Source organism: Lygodium microphyllum, chromosome 9, assembly GCF_053477565.2.
Source record: "Lygodium microphyllum isolate KBCC chromosome 9, Lygodium_microphyllum_v1.1.10, whole genome shotgun sequence".
In the NCBI taxonomy this organism is placed as follows: domain Eukaryota; kingdom Viridiplantae; phylum Streptophyta; class Polypodiopsida; order Schizaeales; family Lygodiaceae; genus Lygodium; species Lygodium microphyllum.
Genome location: NC_141143.1, coordinates 70,312,263 through 70,339,370, shown reverse-complemented (window position 1 = coordinate 70,339,370; position 27,108 = coordinate 70,312,263). Strand labels below are relative to the sequence as shown.

Here is a 27,108-nt window from a genome sequence, read left to right as displayed (position 1 = left end):
CACTTTCCACAAACCACCACCAAACAGTGTGGTGTAGCCATGCAAGTCAAGCTGACCAACAAACAATAAACTCTTTTTAATGCCAGGCACATATCTGACATCTTTCAACACAAGCTCTTGACCATTGTCTAAAGACAAGTGTACGGTGCCAATCCCATCAATGCTACAAGCATGATTATTTCCAAGGTACACCTTTCCATAACTGCCTACATTCAACATAGCAAAACACTCCAAGCAAGGAGTTACATGGAAAGAGGCACCAGAGTCTACAATCCAAGTCTGAGTAACACCATCTTCAACTAACAAGAGTGCATCAACCGCATCAACCTTGGTAATCTGCATATCCTCCATGTGACATAAAAGGGCATCATAATCAACTGCACATAATACATCAGTCTCTGTATCTGAAAGCTCTTCTATGACCATGCTAGAGGCCACATTGGCCTTCTCTTTGCCTTCAGTTGTCTTCGATGCATCTGTCTTTTCTTCCTCCTCCTTTTTATCTCCTACATTCTTCTTTCTCTCTTGTTCCTTCTTATAATATCTGCAATCAGGTTTCTTGTGGCCCTTCCAACCACAGTGATAGCAAGTAATGTCACTATTATCCTTTCCTTTGCTCTTGCTCCTATTTCTATATCCTGCATTTGCATTTTTCTTTTCAGCCCTGCCTCTTACATTATAAGCTTAGTTGTTGCCTTCTCCACTAGACATACATCTAATTTCTTCATTCAAGATAGAACCCCTCACCCCATCATATGAGAGATTGGGGTTATTGTTGAGTGAAACCACCAAAGTTTCCCAAGAGTCAACCAGTGTCATGATCAAAAAGATCGCCCTCAACTTATCATCAAAGTCCAAGTTTGCATCTTTGAGCTGATTTAGAATACCTGTAAATGCACTCAAGTGCTCAGCTACAGGCTTTGACTCATCTAGTCATATATTCACCAACTTGTGCATTAAATGCACCTGATTAACAGGTGTGGTGATCTCATAAGTAGTTTTCGGCTTCTCCCATATTGCATAACCTGTGTCTAAACTCTTAATGTCTGTCAGAATGTCATCAATGACACCCATCTTTATGTAAGCCACAGCCTTCTTATTCACTCTGGCCCAATCTGCATTAGACATTAGTGTGGGTTTATCTTCCTACAAAGCATCCTTGCAATCCTTCAGGAACAAAATGCCCTACATACGGTCTTTCCAAAGGTCAAATCCATGACCATCAAACCATTTAATCTCCATCAAACTCTTGATGTTTCAATTGGAAGAAATTGCAGCCATTTTATCATGAACACAAGAGTAAATGCACTAATCTGCGGAAGCACAAGCTGAACCACAAAATACTCTGTTGTTTTTCTCAACCAGAAGTAAATTTCTGCTGTTTATACATGAACCAGTCAACGAATGGGCAAAAGATGCAGAAATTTACCAAATTCTACGCAAATCCTAAAAATTTCAAGTCCAAATTTGCATTAATGTCAATCAATCTGACCCAGCTGAGTAAAGCTTTGCCAATACATGAAAAGCCCCAAATTTTTGGAATCCAATGTCAGGAAATTTTACCCAAAAAATGCAAAATTTTGACAAAATTGGCAAAATCCCCAATTTAATTGAGGTCACCGCTCACGACATCTATAATTTTTGACCCAAAAGTCACTGACAAGCATGAATGATGCCAAATCTGGGAAAAGCCTCAAATTTTAGGCTCAATTTTGCACAGAATTGAGACCTATGCCTCCTATGTGTGAACTACCTCTAAGAAGTAAATGGTGATTGAAAAAAAATTATTTTTAACCCAAAAAAAAAACTGACGTGGGTTGTCAAGGGGTCAAGCGGATCGCATAGCTGTTGCGTAGCGTTGGCTCCTGCCTGGTCCCTGCGTGCGTGTCGCGCCCGTTGTTGCCAGCGACTAGCATCAACTCCTGCCTGCTCGCGCTGGTCGCTGCTGGACACGGCACCTGTCGTCTAGTACCTGCCTGCTAAATCGTCGTGCCCGCTGACTCTGCCTACTCCACGCTACGACTACTGCCTGCTGGTCGACACACGCTCAGCACCTCGCCTGATCCTAGTCCACCCTGGTCCTTCACTTCGACCTGCAGTCGCCTAGCTGTCAGGTCTTCTGCCTGCCGTCAGCTGTTGCACGCCTGCTACTGCAAGCCCAGCAATTGTCGCTTGAATCTTGGGAAGGGTGCAGAGTCTTGGCTCTGATACCAGTTGTTGGAAGCGATAGGGACGCAGCTCGAGCAGGAGTGAACGAGTGAGTGACGGCTTGAGAGACAGTGAACAGAGTGAAAGTACGAGATGATAAGAGTGTACCAACAATTTGTTGGTACACAAAGAATAAAATGTATTTATACTTAGGGCACATAAAGGGTGCGTTCACATGTACAATGTGCGTGTACTATACACGGAGGTTACCGGGCCTTTATATCCCAACATCTAGTGCTATGTCAGCATTTATCCGCCCCTATTGGTGCTGGTCGATCAGATTTGGCTGGCTGACTGCTAGATTTAGTGACATTTTTGGCTGATTGTCCAGATTTAGGTGTTTTACCTATATATAGCCATTCCCCACTTTGGGGCAGATCATTCTTTTCCTTCTTCTACAAGTGCGCACTCCAGCTTTAGCATTCTTCTTCATCTCTGGCAACACAGTCTCCAGCCCCACTGCTGTCATCATTTTCCAGCCTGATCCAGTGCCCTCAATGACACTTTGGGCTGCGTGCAGGGACTGATCAGTCAATCATTGTATTCAGCATTCTTTCCAGATTCAGTGCAGATTTCTTCAGCCTACTGTTTTTGCTGCAGAAGCTGCATATTTTTTTGTGTTTTACGGGTGCTTTCAACAAAGGTGGGACATCTACAACTATTTTCTTTGGAGTGTAGCTGATTATTCTCTCCATTCTAGCTCTTCTACAACCAAATGCAATGGATCTTGTGTGTTTACAGATCTCTAGAGACATCGAACATCATCAGTTTTAAGGCTTTGACAACTCAAATGAGGCATCTATTCATACTCCCTCTCAGTAATATTCAAAAGGAAACATTAAATACCACTTTAGAGCAAGGATAAAAGTAGCAAGCATGAATAGAATTGTAGAACTAACAAGTCTCAAGCCTCATGAACCTTGTCAAGTATTCAATACATAAATGGATCGTGGAAACTACTAAAATTCAATCCCAAGTCCTAGAGAATGTTTATGAGTCATGGCTCATGCTAAATGTCCTCACTGTACTCAATCTCCTCATTCTCTTTCTCATCACTCTCATTGATAGAGTTGGAGCTCTCAAGTAAATCCTCATCCATAGCTGCAACGGTACTTATGCTAGTTGCATTACCAATATGAGTTGCTAATCTTATAGCTAAACGTCCATCAGAAGTCCCTCGTAAGTTCGTAAAATGAAGACTATCACGAAGGAACTCGAAAGGTCGTAGCTTGCCATGATTCATGGATCCCAAGTTTCACGTACAAGGCATGATTTCAAGGGGAAAAAACGCCACTTTCAAGCACTTTCACAAGAGAAAAATGTGCTTTCATGATAGGACATTCTTTTTTGGGCCAACACATCAATTTCCAACCACTAATCTTTTGTTAAATGTATAACAAATGCCTTGAAAAGGTAAGAAACGTTTCTTGCCCGTTTAATATGTATCCTACCTTGGGAAATGTGTTTCCATGCTCAAGAGATATGGTTGGAATAGGATCAATTGTACAATCGGATGATTGTTATGAAGCAGGTGTCTCTACAGGTATAGATGTAGATGTTAAACCCGTCCAAGTCTGCTTCCATGTGCAAGCATGTCAATAAGCTTCAGCAATTGCAAGTGCAAGCATGTCAATAAGCTTCAGCAATTGCAAGTGCAAGTACATAATATAAGGAAGGTGATTACCTTAGAGGACATGGCAATAACTCTTCTCTCACAGTTAGCGCCCCAATTTAGTGCATTTATTCCACCTTGATTGCTTTGGGGCAAACAAATACCCTTAAGTGGGACGAGTTGGCTCCAATGGTCATGGATCGAGAGGAACAACTCAAAGGTCAAAACACTCCCACGATAAGACGTTGACAGGACAACCTTCTTAGTAGAAGGGGAGGAAAACAAGAAGAAGAAGAAAGACAACAAGACCAAGGACTCGGGAGCACCTACTCCTCCATCAGCCCGCTTTCTCCATTTGAGGGCGATTAAGGATTCGACCCTGGCAGATACTGATGCAACAATGATGGCCCCACATCTTCATGAGTGGATTGTAGATAGTGGCAATTCTTGCACATGACTCCTCCTATAGATGGTATTGCTTGTATGCATCTGATGCATGGGAAAATTTTCATTAGTGACAATCGTCCAATCCCTATCAAAGGCAAAGATCATATGTAGCTAATTCCACATGAACAAAGTGGTGTTTACACATTGGAGGTTCTCTATGTGCCGCGTTTGGGATATCATCTTCTTTCAATGAGCAAGATTTGTACTCTTGGCCTTATGGTCAAGTTTAATAAGGATTGCTTCCGAGTTCTTGATGGAGATTCTCGACAAGTTCTTTGCATTGGTCACAAGGAGAACGGAGTCTACAAGATGCAAACTTCATCAACCTTTACTTCTCTACTTGTTTCTTCACAGACTCAACCCTAGCTATGACATGCTTGGTTCAACCATCTCAACTACAAGTACCTTAGGAAGGCAACTCGTGGTCACTTTATGGGTGGATTGCCAGAGATTGGAGTGAGCCACGTGCCATGTGTGTCTTGCATTCATAGCAAGTAACATACATATGTGATTCCCAACATGGCTTCGTATAGGGCGAAGAAGCCCTTGGAGCTTATTTCAATGAGCTGATGTAGACCAATTAGAACAGAATCCCTTAAGGGGAGTTTAGAGTTTGTGCTAATTGTTGATAATTTTAGCAAAATGACATCAGTATATTTCTTGGAGTTAAAGTCTGAAGCATTCTCATACTTCAAAGATTCGTTGATCTTCGAGGACAAGAAAGCTTGAAGTCCCTAGGATACGAGCTTTATGCTTGTTTCACAGGAGGTATACACGAGTTGAGAAGTTCGATTCATGGAGTTTCCAACTATAGAGAGAGGTGTTGACCATCCCATCCTTGGAGATTCAAGTTTTAGTTGGACACTTGAGCCACTGCCTATGCCTCTTGAGGCTCCACCATTACTCGTGGATGAGATTAATTCACCACTAGATTCACCCATTGAGTCGGTACCTATGGATACTCCAAAGACTTCAGCATCAGAGGTTGAGCAGCAAGGGGAGTATCAACCTCCTTCTCCTTGGGCACATGATACACTCTATGATTCAGGGATCAAGGGCACTCCTAAGGAGTGGTAAGCATAAGATGGCCCATGGCGATCTCAAAGCAAAAGACGCATTCCACTGAGCTTGATTCTACTAACTATTGTTTGATACCTTGTGCCATACAAGACAGGGAGTACACCTCCATGAAGGTGGCTTTGCAGTCACAACATTGGAAGAAGACTACAAAGTAGGAGGTCAATGCTTTTGAGCAAAATGGCACTTGGGATCTTGTGCCATGGCCTGTTCATAGGAGGGTGATTGGAGTCAAGTGGGCCTTTAAGACCAAGAACCATAGTGATGCCACTTTGGATAAGCACAGGACGCAACTCGTCGCTAAAGAATTTGTGCAATAACCAAGACTAGATTTCCATGATACCTTTGCACCTACAGCTCGAATGGCTACCATTGTTGCCTTAGCCAATCGGTTTATCACTTTGATGTAAAATCTATCTTTCTTAATGGTGATTTGAAGGAGGAGATCTATGTTCAGCAGCCTCTTGGCTTCTTCTCAACCAATGGCAAAGTTTACAACTTGAAGAAGGCCTTTTATGGTCTCAAACACGCTCCATGTGCCTGAAACGAGAAGATAGACACGTTCCTTCAAGGAAAGTTAGAGTATCGATATTTATCTACTAATCCCCAATTGTATGTCCACACCTCAACTAGCGGACACACGTTGTTCATGCTTTATTTGGATGATCTCATTTTGACAGGTGACCATGCCCAAAAGGTCAAGCAGACAAGGGAGGCACTACATGATATGTTCAAGATAATGGATATGGGTCTTCTCCACTTCTTTCTAAGTCATAAGACTTGGCAGACTCCAAGGGCAATTCTCATCTCCCAACAGCAGTATTTGCAAGAGATATTGATGACTTTTGAGATGGAGGGTTATAAAACTCTCTACTCCAATGGATCCCAACCAGAAAGCTATGGCCCATGTAGATTCACCAACGGCAAATGCTACCCGCTATAAGCAATTGATTGGGTCGTTGATATGGCTCCTAAATCCTCAGATTGATTTGTGTTTTCATGTAGATTTTCTTGTATGGATTCGTGAGTCAAATCATATTGATTCAAGAGGGGACCACCGACCTAAGTATTTATTATCCAGCAAGTACAAGAGATTTCACCTTTGGTCTACATGACTAAACGAACTCACCTAGGCTATAGATGTTGACCACAAGTGATCAACAAGGGAATATTGCTTCACTTTGGGTGCTAGTGCTATCTCTTCAAGTAGTAAGAAGCATCCCGCAATTGCCCAATCATATGCAAAGGCAAAGTACAGAGCGGCGTCTTCTACCACCTGTGAGATAGTGTAGCTTTGAAGGTTGTTAAGAGGGCTTGGTTGTCCTTAGACAAGTCCTACTATACCTCATTGCAACAATGAGAGTTACATTGCTTTGGCACGCACCCTGTATTCCACGCTAGGTTGAAGCACATTGAGATATAGTAACATTTCATTCCGAAGAAGATCTTGGATTAGACTATTCATGTAGGGTATTACAAGACGGAGAACAACTTGGAGAATTTGTTTACAAAGGCTCTTCCTTAGACCTTTCTTCGACAACACTCCAGATCCTTGAGCCTTATATTGCATCCAAGATCTAAGAAGAAATGTTAGAGATCCAATCATCCCCTAGACATGCAAAGTAAGTATACTATTGTTCATTTAGTACTCGCTGGCATATTTTTACATTTCCTGGATTGGGTGGGACAATTCCATGAAGTCGCCAATTCATTTCCAGCTATTCCCCGCATTCAAGCAAACCATACAGGTTGTATAGGATGCCACGTGGCATACAAATCATTTTCACAGTATTATTTATTATTATTTTATTGCTACGATCAATTCTTGCAACAATCAGTCATCTTTTATTGGCCAACTTGACCATTTAAATTTTTTTTATTACCTATTTATTTGCAAATCTGCCTTGGTCATTCTCACTTGTCTTTTTAGGTGGAGAGATCATTCGGCAGAGATACACTCAACAGCTCGTTATACATACCTACTTCCTTCGTTTCAACCTTCATTCACTGCAAATTTCTTTTTTTTTTCGTAATCACTGCAAATTTCTATGTTCTATTCTCTCTCTCTCTCTCTCTCTCTCTCTCTCTCTCTCTCTCTCTCTCTCTCCTCTTTGTGTTCATTTTATTTCAATCTCGTCATATGCTTCTGCATTTGCTGCATTTTGACACTGACATGCCTATCATGTGCTTTGACGATGGAGGCAACTCTATTCAGAGCATGGATTTCTCTCTCAGTCAACTTAGATGTGCATTTCTTAGTTTTGCTAGGCACTTATAGGCTTGTGCAGCTTGCCGATCTGCCCACATGCCCCTATCAGTCACTTTCGGTGCCATGTCAACATTTATCAATCCCTGTTGGTGCTAGTCAATCAGATTTGGACAGCCAACTACCACATTTAGTGGCATTTCTAGCTGGTTGGTCAAATTTAGGGCATTTTGCCTATATATATCCATTCTTGAAACCAACCTTCTTCCTTGGAGAGGGTGGTAATTCCCCGATTAAGCACTCAACTACAGCAATCAGCAAATTAATATAACTTGAAATGTACAAATTACCTTAATAATCTTGGACATTGAATACCCTATTGGCCCCAAAACTAGCGCCCCTTTTGGTATTTCTTTAACTTAATTGCTAATGGAATGAGTACAAGCTGAGATTCACAATCTCCTTTGCTGTTCCAAAAAGCCTCTTTGCTGTAGCAACAATCAACAATCAATTTGGGCCAATTTCCCCTTGATTTTTCACCCAAGCCTTGCACAAATGGAACCACCAACTAGCGAAATGCTACCCTAAATTACAATGAATGGGCTAGCATCTAAATTCCCTAACAATTACACAAATTTTAAATGCTGAACTTAGTGTACAATGCCGACACCAATTGGCACGGGTCTCAACGTGGCTATCAAACACTAATTTCTGTAGAAATTTAGGGTTTAGAGGAGAGATCTCTCTGCTGTCCACAAAATTTGATAGCATCTACTCAAAATGGTTGAGAAATGCTGAGATCTCCTAAGAATGGGTTGGAAAAGGTGAGAGAAAGCCAAGATGAGAGAGAAATCTCATTTTCTTCGCAAAAACCCTAAACTCTTACCTGCTGCCTGCTCCAGACTGCATTTAATGCAGTCACCTACTACCAAGCACCGCCAAAATACTGTCACCTGATCAGCAATGCTAATGCCAGCCCTTGGAAGGTGACTCCTTGCTGTCCCCTGCCTATTGAGGCCCCTAGATGGCTGTCTTCTACAGCAAATTGTTGTTCTTTGATCAAAAAATGGACCAACACCTCTCTCTCTCTACCTCTCCTAAGCTGATTAGTCCATCATTGTATTCAGCATTCTTTCCAGATTCAGTGCAGATTTCTATAACATTCTTGCTGTCTTTTTTCTTATCCTTTCACACCATCTTTGTGTTCTTCTTCTATTCCGCACTCTCATAGTGCCTTAGCTTGCTTAGTCAAGCTCCTCAAGGTGAAAATGTGATAAGTCTGCAGATATAGTTGCAAAACCTAGCCAATCTAGCTGCTTCGTCAGCAAGCTCCAGTCCACTTGTTGATCCTATATCTTAGCTAAGATATGCCCAGCCATGATCATCTTGTAATTCCATGGATCCACAGAGTCACAGGATCAGTGAATGGGGTAATGGTGTGCAGGCACGTTCCACATGTGCGGAAAACCCTGTACTAGTTCCATGTTGAAGAGATATGTTAGAAATGGAGCTATAAGGGTAGAAGTGCAAGAGAAATGCTCCCCTCAGGTCCCTAAGTAATGTGCAAATTCCTATGGGTGTAGGTCATTGTGGCTCACAAAGCTGGCTCACAGTTTTTTCTTCCTTTGTTTAAGTTTGAGACTGTGAAGGTCTACATATACCTTGCTAATACTCAAGGTTCACATAAAGATTTGTAAATGGCAACAGGCACTTGCATACATGAACATACATTTCTTTCAGTGTTTTGCCAGATGTCAACCATTAGACTAGTTATATTTTACTTTCCCCCTAGTATTTTGAACTTCCTTAAGCTTTCCATTTAAAACCCAACGCTAACTAATTCACACTAGTTTGAGCCAAAAACGTAATTGTAATCTGCAAGCTCAAAAGAAACCTTCTGGTTTTGTAATAGAACAGGTTTGAAATCTTACCATTAGTGGAAGCAGTATGTGATAATCTTTTGTCAACTCAAAAAGCAGTAAAACAGATGTCAGAGGTACAGAACATACAGACGCTAGAGTGGCTGCCATCCCAACCTGAAAAAACTCTACGTGATTAATTATGTTCTCAAAACATTGGACATCTGCAATCAGAAAGATGCAATGAGCAAGATCACCCACCAAAGCGTAGGCCTGAGGGTGTGCCACTGCAGCATGGCCTGGAATAGCTGCATTAATGGCTCTACCTGCTAAATCTCCAAAAACTGAGCCAACTGCTGATCCTATCATCAAACTTGGAGCATAAATCCCACCTACCAGTCCAGAACCTTTGCACAAAGCTGTTGCCACTACTTTAGCAGTGATCAGCTGAGCTAGCAGCCCTTTTCCAGGCGCAGATGCAGTCTTTCCAGAATGCAAAATCTCTTCAACATTTGTAAAGCCCCAATACAAGATTCCAGGGTACTTTAATGCAATCAATCCCACTCCCAAGCCACCCAAGGCTGGAGTGACAGTTGCAGGAATACCAACTCGTTCTTTGATAAAGCTAAAGACACTAGTGAACCATTCTACCAGCCAAGTGAAGATAACACTGACAACTCCACAGAGCATTCCCAGCATTAAATATAGTGGAAGCTCTGCACAGCATTATCAGAGAAGAGTCGACATTAGTGAGTAAGAAGAAAACAAGAAAGGGCAGTTAATGAGCAAGAGTTTTAAAAAAAGTTATAAGGTCCAAAATTCAAACTTGATCATCATACATTGGCACGTGTTGTGCTATTTTTGATAAGAAAGACCCACCAGCAGCAGACTTTAACTCATAGGGTGGCACAGTAAAGGCAGGCCTTTCTCCCAGGATCCCATTTGAGACTGTAGCAGACAGTACCGATGCTAGAATAATCATTGCAGTGGTTAAAGGGGGTGAGTTCTCGGCATGCAGAGGCCTGAGAACAGTCTCAATTGCAAAGAAACAACCAGAGACGGCAGCATTGAAACCTGTGACATCAAATTAACTATGTTTAAATTGAGCATTAACAGGGACTTGATTCAACTTGATTTGGCTACAATCTGAGAATGCAAGCAGAAACTTATTAATAATCAATAAGTTCGAGTATTTTAGATGTGTCAAATAATGTAAGCTTAAGGACAAAACCAGGGGATTTTTTGATAGGTTTTTTCTGTTTACTCTTCCAGACTTGCCTAGCATGCATGTATTGAGTGCCTCCAATCAGCATCGAGCATGTGACCTTCAAATTTACAGCAATTCACCATACCATTCAACCCCCCTACCTTCATCAGAAACCTAAGGGAAAACTTACACCATACACAGGAATGAGCATGAAAATTTGTATGTACAGAAAACTTCCTGACGCCCCACAGGAACATCTATACTTCGGATGGGTAGCTCCACTGGGAAAATGAGGACAGGCAGCACTGTAGAGTGTTTATGTCAGTCACTGCTGCAGGGTAGAGCTCTGCACTCACAGAATCATTGGGAAAGCTAAATACGAGGTAAAGAAGACAAGGTGTGTGCATTAAAACAGGCTGAGTTGCAGATCAGGCAACTTCTGGATGGATCGGAATTTCCTAACATGTGGCCGCCAGAGGATAGCTGTAGGGTGCATTGTGCAGGAGTGGAGTTCCCAGCAACACAGGAACATGGGGTAAAGTAGTGGCACTTGGCCCATGAGCTGGATATGTGCCAACAGATTTCAGCACTCCAAGTTGTGGATAGGTAGGTAAAGGTGTTGAGAATGGAATGCACCAAAACATGCTCATGTGAAGTAGAATGTAACTTTGAGATATACATTATTGCAATCTTCTACTTCCAGAGCCTCTTCTTTTAGATTTTACATACAGCTACAGGTCAAGGTCCACCGAACAACTAACAGCCTTAACCTGTACGTCAAGAGGAGCAACAAAGAAAGCACATGGCTTATAAAATCAAAGGGCATCAAAATCATAAGGTATCGCGAACCAGCCACTATGCCTGGCTGAGATGAAGAGGTAGGATTACAATCATGCCAAAAGTGGTCTTCTTGGGATATGTTCTCAAAGGGCAACACTCTCCGTCACTTTCCCTCAGCTTGCTCCCACAAGAGATGGTGGCCATTGGACAGCCTCCACTCCTTAAGTGCCCTTAGTTGTATCTCTTTCCTTCATTATTCATTCATTCAGAATTTGTTCATTATTCAGATTCTTCTTCTTTTGTGTTATCGCACTCTCCATCACTTTTCCTCAGCTTGCTCCCACAAGAGATGGTGGCCGTTGGACAGCCTCCACTCCTTAAGTGCCCTTAGTTGTATCTCTTTCCTTCATTATTCATTCATTCAGAATTTGTTTATTATTCAGATTCTTCTTATTTTGTGTTCTCAGTCTAATGTGTTAGCCGTGTTCATACACTCTTAATGTTTTCTTTGCAAACCATAGTGTATCTTCACGTAAAGGCTCAAAGCAAAGAACCGCAATAGAACTACACAAGGGTCCATGGGAACCGAAAGGAGGTGACTGCAGGTAGACTCAAGAGTTTGACGTGGCAAGGGTCCATGGGAACCCAAAGGAGGTGATCAAGCATTTATGCTACTGCAGGTAGACTCTAGAGTTTGACGTGGCAATCAATAGGCAGACAGTGTCATCAATCCTAATGCCAAATGTGAGCAACCAATCAACCTCCACGTAGGGTACTAATTACATCCTTCAACGTCTAGATGGATGCTAAAAGCATTGGTCACATTGGTCACTTTGGTCACAAAGTGATATAGTGACTACGCTAGGGGCATGGGCACCTCAAGGTTGAGTCATATTTATAGGATTGAAGGCCTTGTTGTGCACGTCATTGTGTAATCACCACTGTTGGACTCTTAGCCTATAGCTTGACACATCTATACGCTAGGACAATGAGGGCTGGCGCTTTGGGACACCAACTGTTGGGACGTCGTCATGACCTAGTAACTTGGTAGCTCCCAAGCTCCAGTCTACGGTTCAAAAGGAGAGATTGCAAGATAACGGGAAGGGAGAAGGTGAGCTTGACTTCACAAGAGAAAAGAAGTCGATAAGAAAGGTAGACAGCTATAGAAACTTGCACAGAGAGAGAGAGAGAGAGAGTGTGTGTGTGTGTGTGTGAGATTGTGTGTGTGTGTGTGTGTGTGTGTGTGTGTGTGTGTGTGTGTAGTCTGCTGATCGAGTTGCAAACAAGAGGGTATGGTGGATGACCTATCAATTGGAGGGTAAGTGAAGCGTTGAAGTGGTAGTTGGACATCTCGGCAATCAATGGCAACACTTCTCATAATAGACGGCTAGGGTCATGACATGTCAAAGCAATTGGGGAAAGGTTCTTGCCAAGTTTTAGTGGTGACACTAGGAAATTGGCATTAATTAATTAATTAATTAATGCCAATTCCAAACTATTGAGTGCTCGGGATCACTTGGGTAATAAACTTGTCTAGCCAGTTTAATTGTTGGCCAATCAAAATATTTTTATGAGCCATAAATAATTATTCAATTAATTTTCAGATTCTTCAAAAAATTTAATAAAAATAGATATTGCTGGAAAATGTTTTGGAAGGCCGCCGCTTGACAAAACTTGCCCATGAAAGATTTGAGGTTGGAAGGGGCGGACAGGGTCCCTCTTTGGACCAGGAAGCCCCTTGGCAGGATTGGTTGATTAATGGCCAGTTGCTTTTGGGTTATGCTTCTGCAAATCAAATATATCATTTGCTTATTCGTGATAAGAACTAGCTTGTCCAGAAAGGTAATACCACCTGGGTCTCCAAAAAGGCCAAGCGTAGAAATCTAAGGTAATGGCAAACTGGATTAACAAAATTCATTACCAATGGAAGGTTTTCATTAGAGAGAGAGAGAGACAGACAGACAAACAAGGTCCCTCTTTGGACCAGGAGGCCCCTTGGGAGGGTTGGTTGATTAATGGTCAGCTGCTTTTGGGTTATGCTTCTACAAATCAAATATATCATTTGCTTATTCGTGATAAGAACTAGCTTGTCCAGAAAGGCAATACCACCTGGGGTCTCCAAAAAGGCCAAGCGTGGTGGAAATCTGAGGTAATGACAAATTGGATTAACAAAATATCTTACCAATGGAAGGTTTTCAGTAGATGAATGTTGATCAGTGCGCTTCCTCTTGCCTTGATGCTCTCCAAGCCAAGGATTTCCAATGGTTGCTGATTTTTTTGTTAAGTCAATTGAAAAACCCCACCATCGGTTCCTTACTTGCCGAGTCGCGAGAAAGGTTTGATCACTACTATCAGCCATTTGGTTCCGAGCGGTTGGGCTATCGATGCTTCCAAAGGATTGAGTCCTTGGACATCCCGAGTTTGTGGACCCCTTGCAAGCTTAGATAAAAGTGCTCTTTTCTTTCTTATACTTCTAGGGTTATTGGTATATATGACCAAGACCAATGCATTCAACTTTGATGCTTCATCGAGCGTGCAAAGTCATATTGCCTGCTTGGAAGGGCTTCCTCATTGATAGCTAGACTTGATTGAGTTGAAATATATTCTCCCTAGATAGGATGTGCTTGCTTGGCACACTGCAGTTTCTTCTACCCCCTTTAGTCACCCTACTTTCTTTGTACCTTCACTGTGATATCTCGAATTTTAAACACAATGGCCTAGAGCCATCCTGTATCTTGTAACCATGTAAGGTTGCACTTTTTTTCATAACTAATACAATTATCTTTTATGAAAAAGAGAGAGAGAAAGAGAGAAAGGGTCATTCCAGTCTCGAAGCTAGTGATATGCCCAAAAGAGTGATTTCTTCCATTTTCTCGCAATGCAAGTCTAAATTTTCTCTCTATTCAGCATTCTCTCTCATCCTCCAATCTATTATCATTCTTCCTCAATAATTTCTTGCAAAATCAACCATTGGATCTCTCATTTACAGCAAAAGTTAGGTTTTGACAGCCACCTCGAGAAGCATGCTGAAAAATTTAAGGCCTAGAGACTTGAATTTCAATCACTGGAATTGGGGCAATTTCAAGAGATTCAAGTGGCCATTCAGCCAGCAAACTTTGGGGCTAAATTTGTCACCTAAGGAGCACAATTGAAGGCCAATCCCTAAGCAAACCAGGGGGCAAATTTTTTTGTAGGCTTCCTGGTCATTTATGACTGCAAGAGGCAATTGGAGAGCAAAGGTGATTTAGGGAATCTCATAGTATTCCATTTAGATTGCAATTCAAGATAAAGAAATACCGCAAGGGGTACCAGTTTTGGGACCAACACATTGTCCATTGTCCAAGATTAAGTGATAACATTTGCATTTTCAATTTATGTGAATTTTATGCTTATTGTAATTGTTGATTAGTCGCATTATTACCATACTCTCCAAGATGGAAGGTTGGTTACATGGTGAAAAGAAACAAGAGAGGAGGAAGGTGAAGCACTCAAGATTGCGCGCGCGTATACACACACAATCAATGGAGACTTCAAAACACAGAGAGATAGGGCTGAAATCTTCATCTTCTTTCACACAAAAGAACTAAGTCTACAACATAATAAAAGACTAATATAAAAGTGCCACATTATATATACATATGGTTACTAAGTGTGAAAATGCTAGGAAGGAAGAGGTGGCACAATAAATGTGCCATAACCAAGGATGGACTACGTGGGTGTAGTCTAGCTATAGAATCATTGGCATATCCTCATATCAGTCACCTAACATGCTAGTGAATAATATCGCGCCACATCACCAAGGCACGAAGTGGATGCTAGCTCATGTAAAGCTCAACATCTCAACACTCCCCCTCAAGCCAAGCATGAGCTCATGAACTCCAAGCATAGTCCTAAAGCGTCAAAGCTTTTCAACTCCCAAGGCCTCGGTAAAAATGTCAACAGTTTGATCCTCTGTGCTGACATAAACCAAGTCAATATCACCTGTTAAAACCCGCTCCTGAAGGAAATAATAATGGACCTCTATGTGTTTGGTCCGTGCATGATAGACTGGGTTCCTAGCCAATTGAATACTACTAACGTTATCATAATAGATAATAACCTTCTTATCCACCTACATCCCTAAATCACCAAGTAGCTTGTGTAACCAAGCTACCTTATATGCTGCAATTGCAACATCTCTATACACTGCCTCTGTACTAGACAAGGCAACGTCAGCGGTTTCTTACTGCTCCAAGTAACAGCACCACTACCAAGGAAAAACATAAAACCACTAGTGGATCTCCTATCTAAAATACTACCAACCCAATCTGCATCTATGTAACCATGCAAGTCTAATGATACACCTACACCATAGAATAAGACATAGTTCAATGTGGACTTGACATAGTACAATGAGCACTGCACTACATTCAAATGTGGCTTGTATGGAAGCTGCATAAACTAACTCTCCAAACCAACCGTGTAGCTTAGGTATAGCCTAGTAATCGTCAAATAGATAAGACTGCCCACAATCTTCCGATACATAGTGACATCCTCAATCAAGTCACCCTCATGTGCACCAAGCTTAGTATTAACATCCAAAGGTATAGAGATAGGCTTGCAATCAGCCATACCATACTTCTTCAACATATCCAATGTGTATTGTCTCTGTGACAACTATATACCCTTTGGAGTCCTGATAATCTCTATAGCAAGAAAATAGCACAGCTCTCCTAAATCCTTCATATCAAATTCAGCCTTGGGAAGACCCTTCACATTCTCAATCTCTGTCTCAATATCATCCACAATGATCATGTCATCTACATATATAGTAATAAACACAAGACATGCCTCACTCTCACATACATAGAGTGAGTGATTAGCTTATGTTGTACAAAATCCAATGCTGACAAGATATTCTGCAATCGTATCATACCATGCTCTAAGTTCTTGCTTCAGCCTATACAAGGCCTTACAAAGCCTGCATACATAATCTAGATGATTCTCATTCACATAACCATGTGGCTGCTCCACATAAACTTCCTCTTGCAACTCCCCCTACAAGAAGGCATTCTTAACATCCATTTGATGCATGATCCAACCTTTTCATACAACCACTGCTATGATAACCCTTAGCCACTGGAGCAAAGGTCTCCTCATAATCAAAACCATGAGTCTGCGCATACCCTTTAGCAACCAATCATGGCTTGTAGCCCTCAATAGATCTATCACCTGGATCACTACCAGATACCTTAGCATCCTCTTGTGCCTTCCGCACACCAGGTGTTTTAATAGATGGAATTCCAAACTCCTCATCCAAGCTTTTCTAAAGGCCTTTTGGATCAGCATCAACATGAGAGAAACCTGATAATACATCTGTCATAACAAGTGAGTCCCCAACCTTCTCTTTATCTTTTCTTGGCATCTGTGATGTACTTGGTCAAGTAACTTGTGACAATCTGCTACTCCAAGGTCTATCAACAGAACCATGACTAGGAGACTCTTGTGGTCCACTCAATGTCTATGACTGTTGACCTATTTTCTCCATAGCCACACTCTCATGCTTATCAGCCTCCCTAATTGCAATCTGTACATTACTATAGTAGCTACTCATTTCATCAAAAACAACATCCCTACTAACTGTCAACTCACATGTAATAGGGTTCTAAAATCTATATCCTTTTTACTCAAGAAAATATCCTTTTTTTTTCTTTTCTTTTTTGTTTTGGGATCCCCTTTACTGTGCAAGTCATTAGGAATATACATATAAGCAATACATCCAAATACCTTCAAATGGGACAAATTTTGCTTTCTACTTGTAAACTTCTCTTCTGGTGTCATACCATATACAACAACGTGTGTCATGTTTATAATATATACAGTAGTAGTAACTACTTCAGCCCAATAGTAATGGGCAAGTTTTTTTCTGCATCAATACACGAGCCACCTTTGCAATATGCATGTTTTTCCGTTCAACAACTCCATTTTGTTGTGGAGTATATCTATATGTATATTGCCTCTGTATACCATTTCTCTGCAAAAAATCAAAAAACTCATTGGAGAGATATTCTCCCCCTCCATCCGACCTTAGGCATTTAATACGCAACCCTATCTCCTTCTCAACTAAAGCCTTAAAGCTTTTAAAGTGAGTGAACATCTCACTTTTCTCACACATGAAGTAAACCCATACTTTGCAAGTATGATCATCAATGAAGGAAACATAATAATTCCAAACACTCAAAGTCGCAGTCCTTGTAGAATCACATACATCAGAATGTATCAATTCAAGTAGCTTCTTGCATACATGCTTTTCATGTGGGAACGTATGCCTTGCTTGCTTTCCAAGTTGACATGCTTCACATACTTTGTGCATCCCATCACCTCTACACTAAGGTAAGCCATTCACAATCTGTTTTGACTACATGTCTTCCAGTCATTGCACATTCGCATGACCAATTCTCTTATGCCGATTTTCAATATCAGCCACAACATCTGAACCTTGTACAAACAAGGCAGTATCCATTTTAAACAAATTTACATCAAGAGTAAATAATCTACCAATACGTTTTCCTTTTACAGTCAACCTACAATCACTTTTTAGATCTACATAACAACCATCAAACATAAACCAAACCTCCAATCCCTGTTCTACCATCTAATCAACCAAAATCAAATTTTTTGAAATATTTAATATTTGCAGCATATCAGGCAAGTACTTAGTTTTGCCATATTCCATACTCAAAGGAATATTTGCAACATGAGTAATGGGGTGAGTTGTATCATTCCTTGTCTCCACATAGCCCGGAGACTCTAAATTGCACATCTCTCTAAACCACTCTCCATGAGAAGTCATGTGGCTCTTGAACCTGCATACCATACATCATTCTTTGACGAACCATCAGCACTTATATATAATATTCATAAACTGCTATATAACAAACAATTGTTCACTTCTATCATCATTGTTTCTACTACTAATTGATGCATAGTTACCTTGTTGTTTTTTTCCATTTCTAATTCCATTCTTGTTTTTAAAGCAATCTTTAAAAATATGGCCTTTTTTACCACAATGTTAGCACTCTCTATTATCACCAAAATTTTGCAGCCTATTAAAATCTGCAACTTATCCTCTTTGACTCCCCCTTGCTCAAGATTATTCTCCTCTATTTTATTGTACATCATAACCTTAACCATGACCACCACCTTGGCCTCTGCCACAATCTTTATCTTTGCTAGTAGAGTAAAACACATATTCAAACTTGTTCTTGCTTTGAGAAAAAGAGGAATCCAAGTCAAGCTTCTTCTCCTCAAGAATCAACATAGAAATCAAGTCTGCAAAATCAAGGATATTATCCCTCGTATTCATAGATAACCTGAAGCTCTTGTATTCATCTCCAAGTCTATCTAAGCATGCATATACAACATTATCATCACCAACTACCACATTGATAGATCCAAGAGCTTCTACAATACTCTTGATCTTCAAGGCATAATCATTAATAGACAAGTTTCCTCTTTTCACTTGGTTCAGCTTTGACTTAAGCCGCAATTTTTTGGCCTTTGTGTTTACTTCAAATAGTCTTGCCAAATTCTTTGATGCAATAGCGAGCGTTTCTAATTCTTGCAAATAGCCCATCATGCTATCTATAACACTGATAGACAACTAATATATGACTTTACTCTGTGTCTACTCCCAATCTTTCTTAGCCTTTCACTATTCTGCAATAGCATTTCGTGCAAGAACTTCAAGTGCTACTGCCATGTCTCTTTCAATGTAATTTCAAACACCTTTGCCCTTCAAGACATTTGTCATCCTAAACTTCCATACGAGGTAATTGTTCTTATCGAGCTTTTCACTAACAATATGGTTGAAGTTATCAGACATTTTGACAAAATAGAGAACCTTATCAAAACCTACAATGCAAGCAAGTTGATACCAAATACACCACAACTAAACACAGCCTTTTTCAATAATTGCACAACAATAACTGCAATCTGCAATCTGTATACAAATGCGTTTTGTGTCTACAACCCACCAAATACCTGAAACCTTACAAATTCAAAATATTTAATATATGCACCTCTAAATGGCAAACACAACCAAAATTACAATATACCCAGAAACCATTGTTAAGACTATTTGCAGGTCCAAAACGGAGGTTGAAATGACCTCAGATGCCAAAAATCACAGCAGACAACCCCTAGAGACCTTATCGGCAGTATATACATCATTCTTCTTGCTCACAAAGTTTCATTGCAATCGGAGACTGCAGCCTTGCACCTCAGAAGCCGCCTATGGCTATAACCTAAGGCAAATCGAGCAAGGTGGCAGAGCTTCTTACACGTCGCTTGCTTGCTTGCTTTCATGCTCCTATATCTTCACCTCAACCTTCAATGGAGCTCTATGCAGCCATGAAATGACTCTGGTACCATGAAAAAAAACAAGATAGAAGAGAGATGAAGCACTCAAAAGCGCACACACACACACACAATCAATGGAGACTTGAGAATACAGAGAGATACTGAAATCTTCTTTTTCTTTCACACAAAAGAACTAAGTCTACAACATGATAAAAGGCTAATATGAAAGTACCACAACATATGTACACATGGTTACTAAGTATGAACATGTTAGGAAGGAAATGGTGGCACAATAAATGTGCCATAACCAAGGATGGACTACGTGGGTACAGTCTAGATGTAGAATCACTATTGTATCCTCATGTTGGTCACCTAACACGCAGTGAATAATATCATGCCACATCAAGCACGTAGTGGATTCCAGCTCATGTAAAGCTCAACATCTCAATACATGGTTCCATCGCCAATATACCATCAATTCCCTTGACTTAGTATCCCAAGGCACTTGATTGAAGATCAGACACTTTGCTTTAATGCTGAAATTGTATTCAGCTGAGTATTACAGCAAGAATGTCTTCAAATAATGAGATGGGATCAAGCAAGGATGATGTCTCTCAATCTAAAAAATTTACAAAGTATTGAAAGAAATGCAATGCTTGATTTTGGACAAGGCACGCAACATGGGCAACAAGCTAATAATGTTGGTTTAGACCAAAATGCGAGACCTTCTAGGCCTTTAGAAACTAATGACTTGCAAGAGGGATGGGAATTTGATAACTAGTTTATACAATTGGCAAAAGATCCTCAATTTATGCACTTTTTATACCCCTTAAAAAGAGGGCAGCAAAGGCAATGAGAGAAAATCATCGTCAAAGAGATTTGGGATAGCAAGATGCACCGAAGGAAGAGCCAATACAATAGCATGATGTTCCAAATGTGGGTAGTGAACATAAGCAAATTATGCCAGTGGGGCAATTGATGCATACGCAAGGCCAACTTGCAAGTGCAAATTTTATGCATTTTCGATAGCAAGGCATGCATGCTAATGTGGGTTACCCAAGGTACTTTGGTGGTGGTTCAGTTTTCCAAGAAATGGCTGGTAATGCTTCAGCTATGGGAATGCAAGGACCAAATGTATTTGGTATGCAGCCACCTATGCATGGTATGCAAGGCCCAATGTATCCGGGTATGGCAAGTAGAGTGGAAAAACTCAATATATAGCAATATTGGTATGATGATGGGGCACAAAGTGGCAAGTTTGATAATGCATATATGCAACCCATCGTGTTTGGGAGTCATGGTATTAATGTTGGTCGTGCAAATGCTCCATATAGTGTTGGTCATAAGGAAAAATGTAGATAGTAATACATACAAGGGATGGGGAAATCTTGGTACGGCTACTAGTATGCAAATTCCCATGCACAATCAATTAACTTAGAATTGCAGCCACAATTAGTTAACTTGGTATGCAACCACCTATACATGGTATGCAAGGCCCAATGTATTTGAGTATGGCAACAAGTGGAATGAAAATACTCAATGTATAGCAATATTGGCATGATGTTGGGGCACAAAGTGACAAGTTTAATAATGTGTGTATGCAACCCACTCTGTTTGGGACTCATGGTGTTAATGTTAGTCATGCAAATGCTCCATATAGTGTTGGTCCTAAGGAAAAATATAGCCAATAACACATGCAATGGATGGGAAAATGTATCTTGGTATAGCTGCTAGTATACAAATTCCCATGCACAATTAGTTAACTTGGAATTGCAGCAATGTGAAAGTATAAAGCATCACAATACTTAAGAGGGAAAAAGGCCTAAAACATAGTGCAAATTTTGGGGCATAAAGAGTTAGAGGTAAAGTAACCATCAGCTTCTTGGTGAAGTCTTAGTGTTGTTTCACCTATTGATGGATGCTAAGTAGATGGAAGAGAGTGACTTAGCAGACCACTCTCAATTGTTGCAACTTTACCTCAAGGATTTTCACTTAAAGCTGACTTTGGATTGGGCTCAATCAGGTTCAGCAAAGCAAGGGTCCAGAGCATTGCCTAATGCTCAAAGGGGAGGTAGCACTTCCACTTCTCAATGATAGACAACTATTTTGTATAATGAATCTCAGATCTATTCACCATACATCCAACGTATTGTGCTAACAGTATGTCTACCATGAGATCACTATTTAATGTACTAGTCATTGCAATTTGATATACATATGGTATGGTTTTTCACCTACAGCTCTGAAACTCTATGTTATGACAGAGAGCGCGAGCATTGAGACACACAATGCTTTCTCACAGCACAGAGAGAAAGAGAGAGAGTACAGAGTAGAGAGTGAGCACGATACACTAGGTATTCGGTACAATGATGAGTGTACCTCTTTAAGTTTTAGATAGATATATATGAAAGTACAAATGTACTAAGGGTGTGTTCACACTTGAGCACATATAAAAGGCACAACGGTCCTTTATTCCCAACAACCTCCCACCTAAAGGCAATGTGCCTTAAGAGGAGAAAAGAATCAGTTAAGCCTAGGTATGTACAAAGCTGAAATACACATATCTATCCAACTCCCATCATCCATCGGCAATGAGCAAACCGCTCTGCTAGAAGACCCTTCGTGAGAAGATCTGTAGGATTATCATCTGTATACACTTTGACAAGCTCAATGCTCTTGCTGTCAAGTACATCTCTAATGAAGTGATACTTCACCTGTATGTGCTTTGTCTTTGCATGAAAGACGGGATTCCGTGCTAGCATGATAGCACTCTGACTATCACAATGGAACACGTAAATTTGTAATTCCAAGCTCTCCCGCCAGACGTAAAAGCCATAAAGCCTCCTTGTATGTCTCAATGGCAACCACATACTCTGCCTTCATAGTAGACAATGCAACATACTTTTGTAGCTTGGAGATCCAAGAGACTGCTTCTCCTGTGAAGGTAAACACATACCCAGAAGTGGACTTTCTGCAATCCGCATGACCAGCATAGTCTACATCCGTAAAGCCAACGACAGATGCCTTCTGCTTTCCAAAGCAGATGCACAAATCCTTTGTGCCTTTGAGGTATCTCATAATACCTTTCACTGCTTCCCAATGCTTTTTACCAGGGTTTGCCATGTATCTACTAACCACTTCCACTGCAAAGGCAATGTTAGGACGTGTAGCAGCCATAGCACACATCAAGTTGCCAACAACTGAAGCATATGGTATCTTGGCCATTTCAGCCTTCTCATCATCAAAAATAGGGCTGTCCTTTGCACTGAGTTTCACATATGGAGGCAATGAAACCCCAATTGTTTTACCTCCCTCCATATTGAAATGCTGCAAAACCTTGGAGATATACTTCCTGTTGAGATAGATAGAGTAATCCTTTTGACCTATCTCTAAGTATTTGCATGCCAAGAATGTGATTTGCATAACCAAAATCCTTCATGTCAAAGCTGCCATGAAGACTTTGCTCAATGAGTCCAAAGCATGAGTATCCCTGCCAACAATCAACATGTCATCAACATATAGAACCAAGATAATCAGGCTGCCATCTACTGGCTTCTTGGTGTACAAGCAGTGATCCACTTGACTTCTATGAAAACCTTAAGACTGCATAAATGTATCAAACTTATGATACCATTCTCTTAGTGCTTGTTTTAGCCCATACAAACTCCTTTTGAGTTTACATGCCATCTTCTCTTTCCCTTTTGCCACGAACCCTTCAGGCTACCACATATATATATCTTCATGCAGATCACCATGTAAGAATGCAGTCTTTACATCCATCTGTATGAGCTCCATATCTTCAGCTACAACCAAGCCCAAAATGATTCTCAATGTAGTCATATTGACTACAGAAGAGAAGATCTCATCAAAGTCAATTCCATGTTCCTGCTTGTACCCCTTCACAACCAATTGTGCTTTGTATTTTGGCGAGGAACTAGAATTGACCTTCTTCTTGTAAATCCATTTGCATGGAAGGGTTTTCTGCCCTTTAGGCAATTGCACCAAGTCCCAAGTGTCATTTTTTTCAAGAGATTCCATCTCTGACAACATGGCTTTATACCATTTCCTGTTGTCATGTCTATCCATTGCTTCCTTGAAGCAAGACGGTTCACCACAGTCTGTCAATATGACATAATCAGCCACATTGTTTGCACCAGGAACAAATCTATCAGGTTGTCTAGTAGCCCTAGACGATCTCCTAACCCAATGTTCATTATTTGTTGGCTGTTGAGAGTGCAAATTTCCATTTCCAACTTGTTGTCCTAGCATTTCAGCCTGCAAATCAGCATTAACAGATTGTTGTCCTGGCTGTTCTTGCATATCCAGTGGCTCATCATTATGGGCAATGGTTAGCTTATCATTTCCAACATTATTTTCTGCATTTGCAGGTTCATTTACAACAGGTATTTGCTGCTGTACAATGGGCATATTTTGGTGTCCAAAAGGTATTTCTTCCAAGAATACGACCCTACGGACTTCCTTTGTTCTTTCGGGCTATTTGTGCATGTGATTTTCCCGGAAGATAGCATCATTGCTGCATATTACTTTTCTTTTCTTAGGATCCCATAATCTATACCCCATTTCACCTTCATCGCCATATCCTAGGAAATATATTTATAGGACTTTGACTCAAGTTTGTTGTGTTTTTCCTTACGTATGTGAACAAATGCTTCGCAACCAAACACTTTTAAGCGTGCATATGAAGGTGGCTTTGCCCTACCATGCTTCTTGGGGAACTCCCCCTCCCCAAAGACCTGTTTGGTGACCGATTAATCACATGTACGGCTGTCATAATAGCCTCTGCCCAAAAACCATAGGGTAATGCAACATGAGACAGCATCGTACGGACCTTATCCTGTATGGTCCGATTCATACGCTCTGCAACTCCATTTTGGGGTGGATTATGAGGAGCAGTGAACTCCCTCTTTATCCCTTTGTTTTCACAAAATGCCTGAAAGGCCTTGGATGCATATTCCCCACCATTGTCAAAGTGAAGACACTTAAGTGTCTTATCAATCTAATTTTCAACCAATGCCAAGAATTTTTGAAACTTGTCAAGCACTTCGTCCTTGCTACGACTAGGGTAAACCTATATCTTCCGTGTAGCATCATCAACAAAGGTGACAAAAAATCTCTTTCCCCCTAAAGATAACCTTGGCATTTGACATACATCAGAATGTACTAACTCTAGAGGAGAAGATTTCAGCGAAGAGACTTTTTATGAGACGTCTGTGCATGTTTACCATAAACACAATGATCACAATTCTCAAAATCAGCATAATGAAGACAAAGCAAGTAACCCAAACGAGAAAGCACTTTCATTCCTGTTTGACTCATGTGTCCCAACCGGGCATGCCACAAGGAAACACTTGGCTGCTCGGTCATGGCAACAAGAGGGTCACGCACACTAGATACATGGAGTGGATACAAAGTATCACTCTTGCAACCTTTGGAAATAGCTCTAGATCCCTTATAGATCTTCCATTTCCCATCACCAAAGGTGGTATGAAAACCATCATCATCTAGCTGCCCCATGCTAGTCAAGCTCTTCTTTAGCTGAGGTACATGCCGTACATGCTGAAGTGTGAAGACAGAACCATGCTGAATCTACAACTGCACACTACCAATACCTGCAATGTCACATGCATAGTTGTCCCCAAGATGGACAACACCATATCGACCCCTTGTATAGGCAGAGAACCACTCATGATGAGGGGTGACATGAAAGGAAGCACCTGAATCAAGAATCCAGGTATGCATGCCATCATCTGTATCTGTGCAAGTAAAGCATGTGCTCCAAAGGGTGAAGAGACCAAGAGTACGTCATTCCCACTGTCACTGTCATGAGTGACTACATTCACCTCTTCAATTTTGACACTGCTCTTCTTAGGATGACTCTCTTTCTTCTCTTCCTTGCTATCATCTGTTTTCTTGCCCTTTCCTTTCTCTTTTGTCCATTTGTAGCAGTCACGTTTAAAGTGACCCTTCTTGCCACAATGATGGTATTCAACATCTTTGCCACGTGATTTACTGCATCCCTTGCTGTCAGATTTGCCTTTCTGTTGTGATCTGCCCCTAGTATGCAAAGCACTACAAGACTTATTGGATGCATTGTTATGCCGATTCATTTATTCCATGAGTAGAGCACTCTCTACATCAGCATACAAAAGAATCACATTAGAATTGCTCATAGTCGTCCTGAATATATTCCAACTCTTTGGAAGAGTGCAAAGCAAGAACGTAGCCTTAAATTCTTCATCAATAAAGAACTTCAAGGCAACAAGCTGGCTGAAAATGTAGTTAAACTCACTCACGTGAGTAGACATTGTTGTACCCTCCTCCATACGCAAATCCATAAGGTTTTTCAGCTAGTAAACTTTGCTTGCTGCACTCTTCTGGGCATATAGTTCTTCCAGTTGAGTCCAAATAGCATAGGCAAAATCCAAACCTTCAATGTTAAACAGCAAGGCATCAAAAATTGATAGCTCAATGGTTGAGCGTACAAGCTCATTTAACTCATCCCAATCTTCATGTTCCATATCTACGGGCTTTGCCTCTTTGGTCCTAATCGGCCTTGCTTGCTTCTTCTGCAACAGGATATTATAGCATGAGATGACTGCTGTCACTGCTGCCAGCCATGATTTTCAGTCCAAATGTGATCAAAAAATTCAGCAAATGCAAGCCCAAACTGTCACACAAGTGACCAAGGTACAAACAAGTATCAACCAGCAATAAATAACCACGTAAAAGCAGAAATTTCAGATTTGCAAATAAATTTTTAGAAGCACCAAACCTTGTGCTACAACACTCCACAACTGATTACAGCTGTTCCAAGGACAAGTACATCACATTACATGAGAAGTCCCAAATGTTAGCTGCAATTTCTGTTGTACATGTACCCACAGGCATAAAATTTGACACGCACGGTCAAAAGCCCCAAAATTTTTGTGCTCAAAGCATCAACCGTACATCTGCACTGTCTCTGGCATGCATAGAATATGCCACTTTTGCCAAAATAGAGCAGTTTCAGCAAAACCCCCAAATTTTCCTAGTGTTAGACATCCAAATTGCATGGAAACATAAAATGACCAGATTGCGCACAAATTTCACCCAAACAGCAAAAGCCCCAAATTGCACGAGGTCGAATGTGCATCAATGTCGAGAAATTGGGTAAAGTTCAGCCCAATTCTCGCATATACATGAAAAGCCCCAAATGTCAGAGGCAAAATGTCACAAATTCCTGCAATTTCTGAGACAAATATCCACTATTGTGTCTTGCTCACATCAAATCTGGACAAATCCCCAAATTTTTCGAGTCCCATGTGCACAAATTTTAGTGAAATAGAAAAGAAATTACTAAAATGTGAAAATC

At 40.8% G+C, this 27,108-nt stretch overlaps 1 protein-coding gene across 6 annotated transcripts in view; it reads right to left on the bottom strand.

Moving 5' to 3' along the window:
- CLC-F (chloride channel F) overlaps positions 1 to 27,108 on the bottom strand; it is a 116,649-nt gene that overhangs the window by 47,511 nt on the left and 42,030 nt on the right. For all 6 annotated transcript variants that reach the window (XR_015691851.1, XR_015691850.1, XR_015691853.1 and 3 more), the window contains exons 3-5: positions 10,289 to 10,483; positions 9,671 to 10,125; positions 9,482 to 9,586 (exon numbers count right to left, since the gene is read on the bottom strand). Coding sequence is in view for 1 of the 6 variants with exons in the window: in XM_087684697.1 (XP_087540823.1) it covers positions 9,482 to 9,586; positions 9,671 to 10,125; positions 10,289 to 10,483 (755 nt within the window). In the remaining 5 variants the exon portion in view is untranslated. The remainder of the gene's footprint in view (positions 1 to 9,481; positions 9,587 to 9,670; positions 10,126 to 10,288; positions 10,484 to 27,108) is intronic.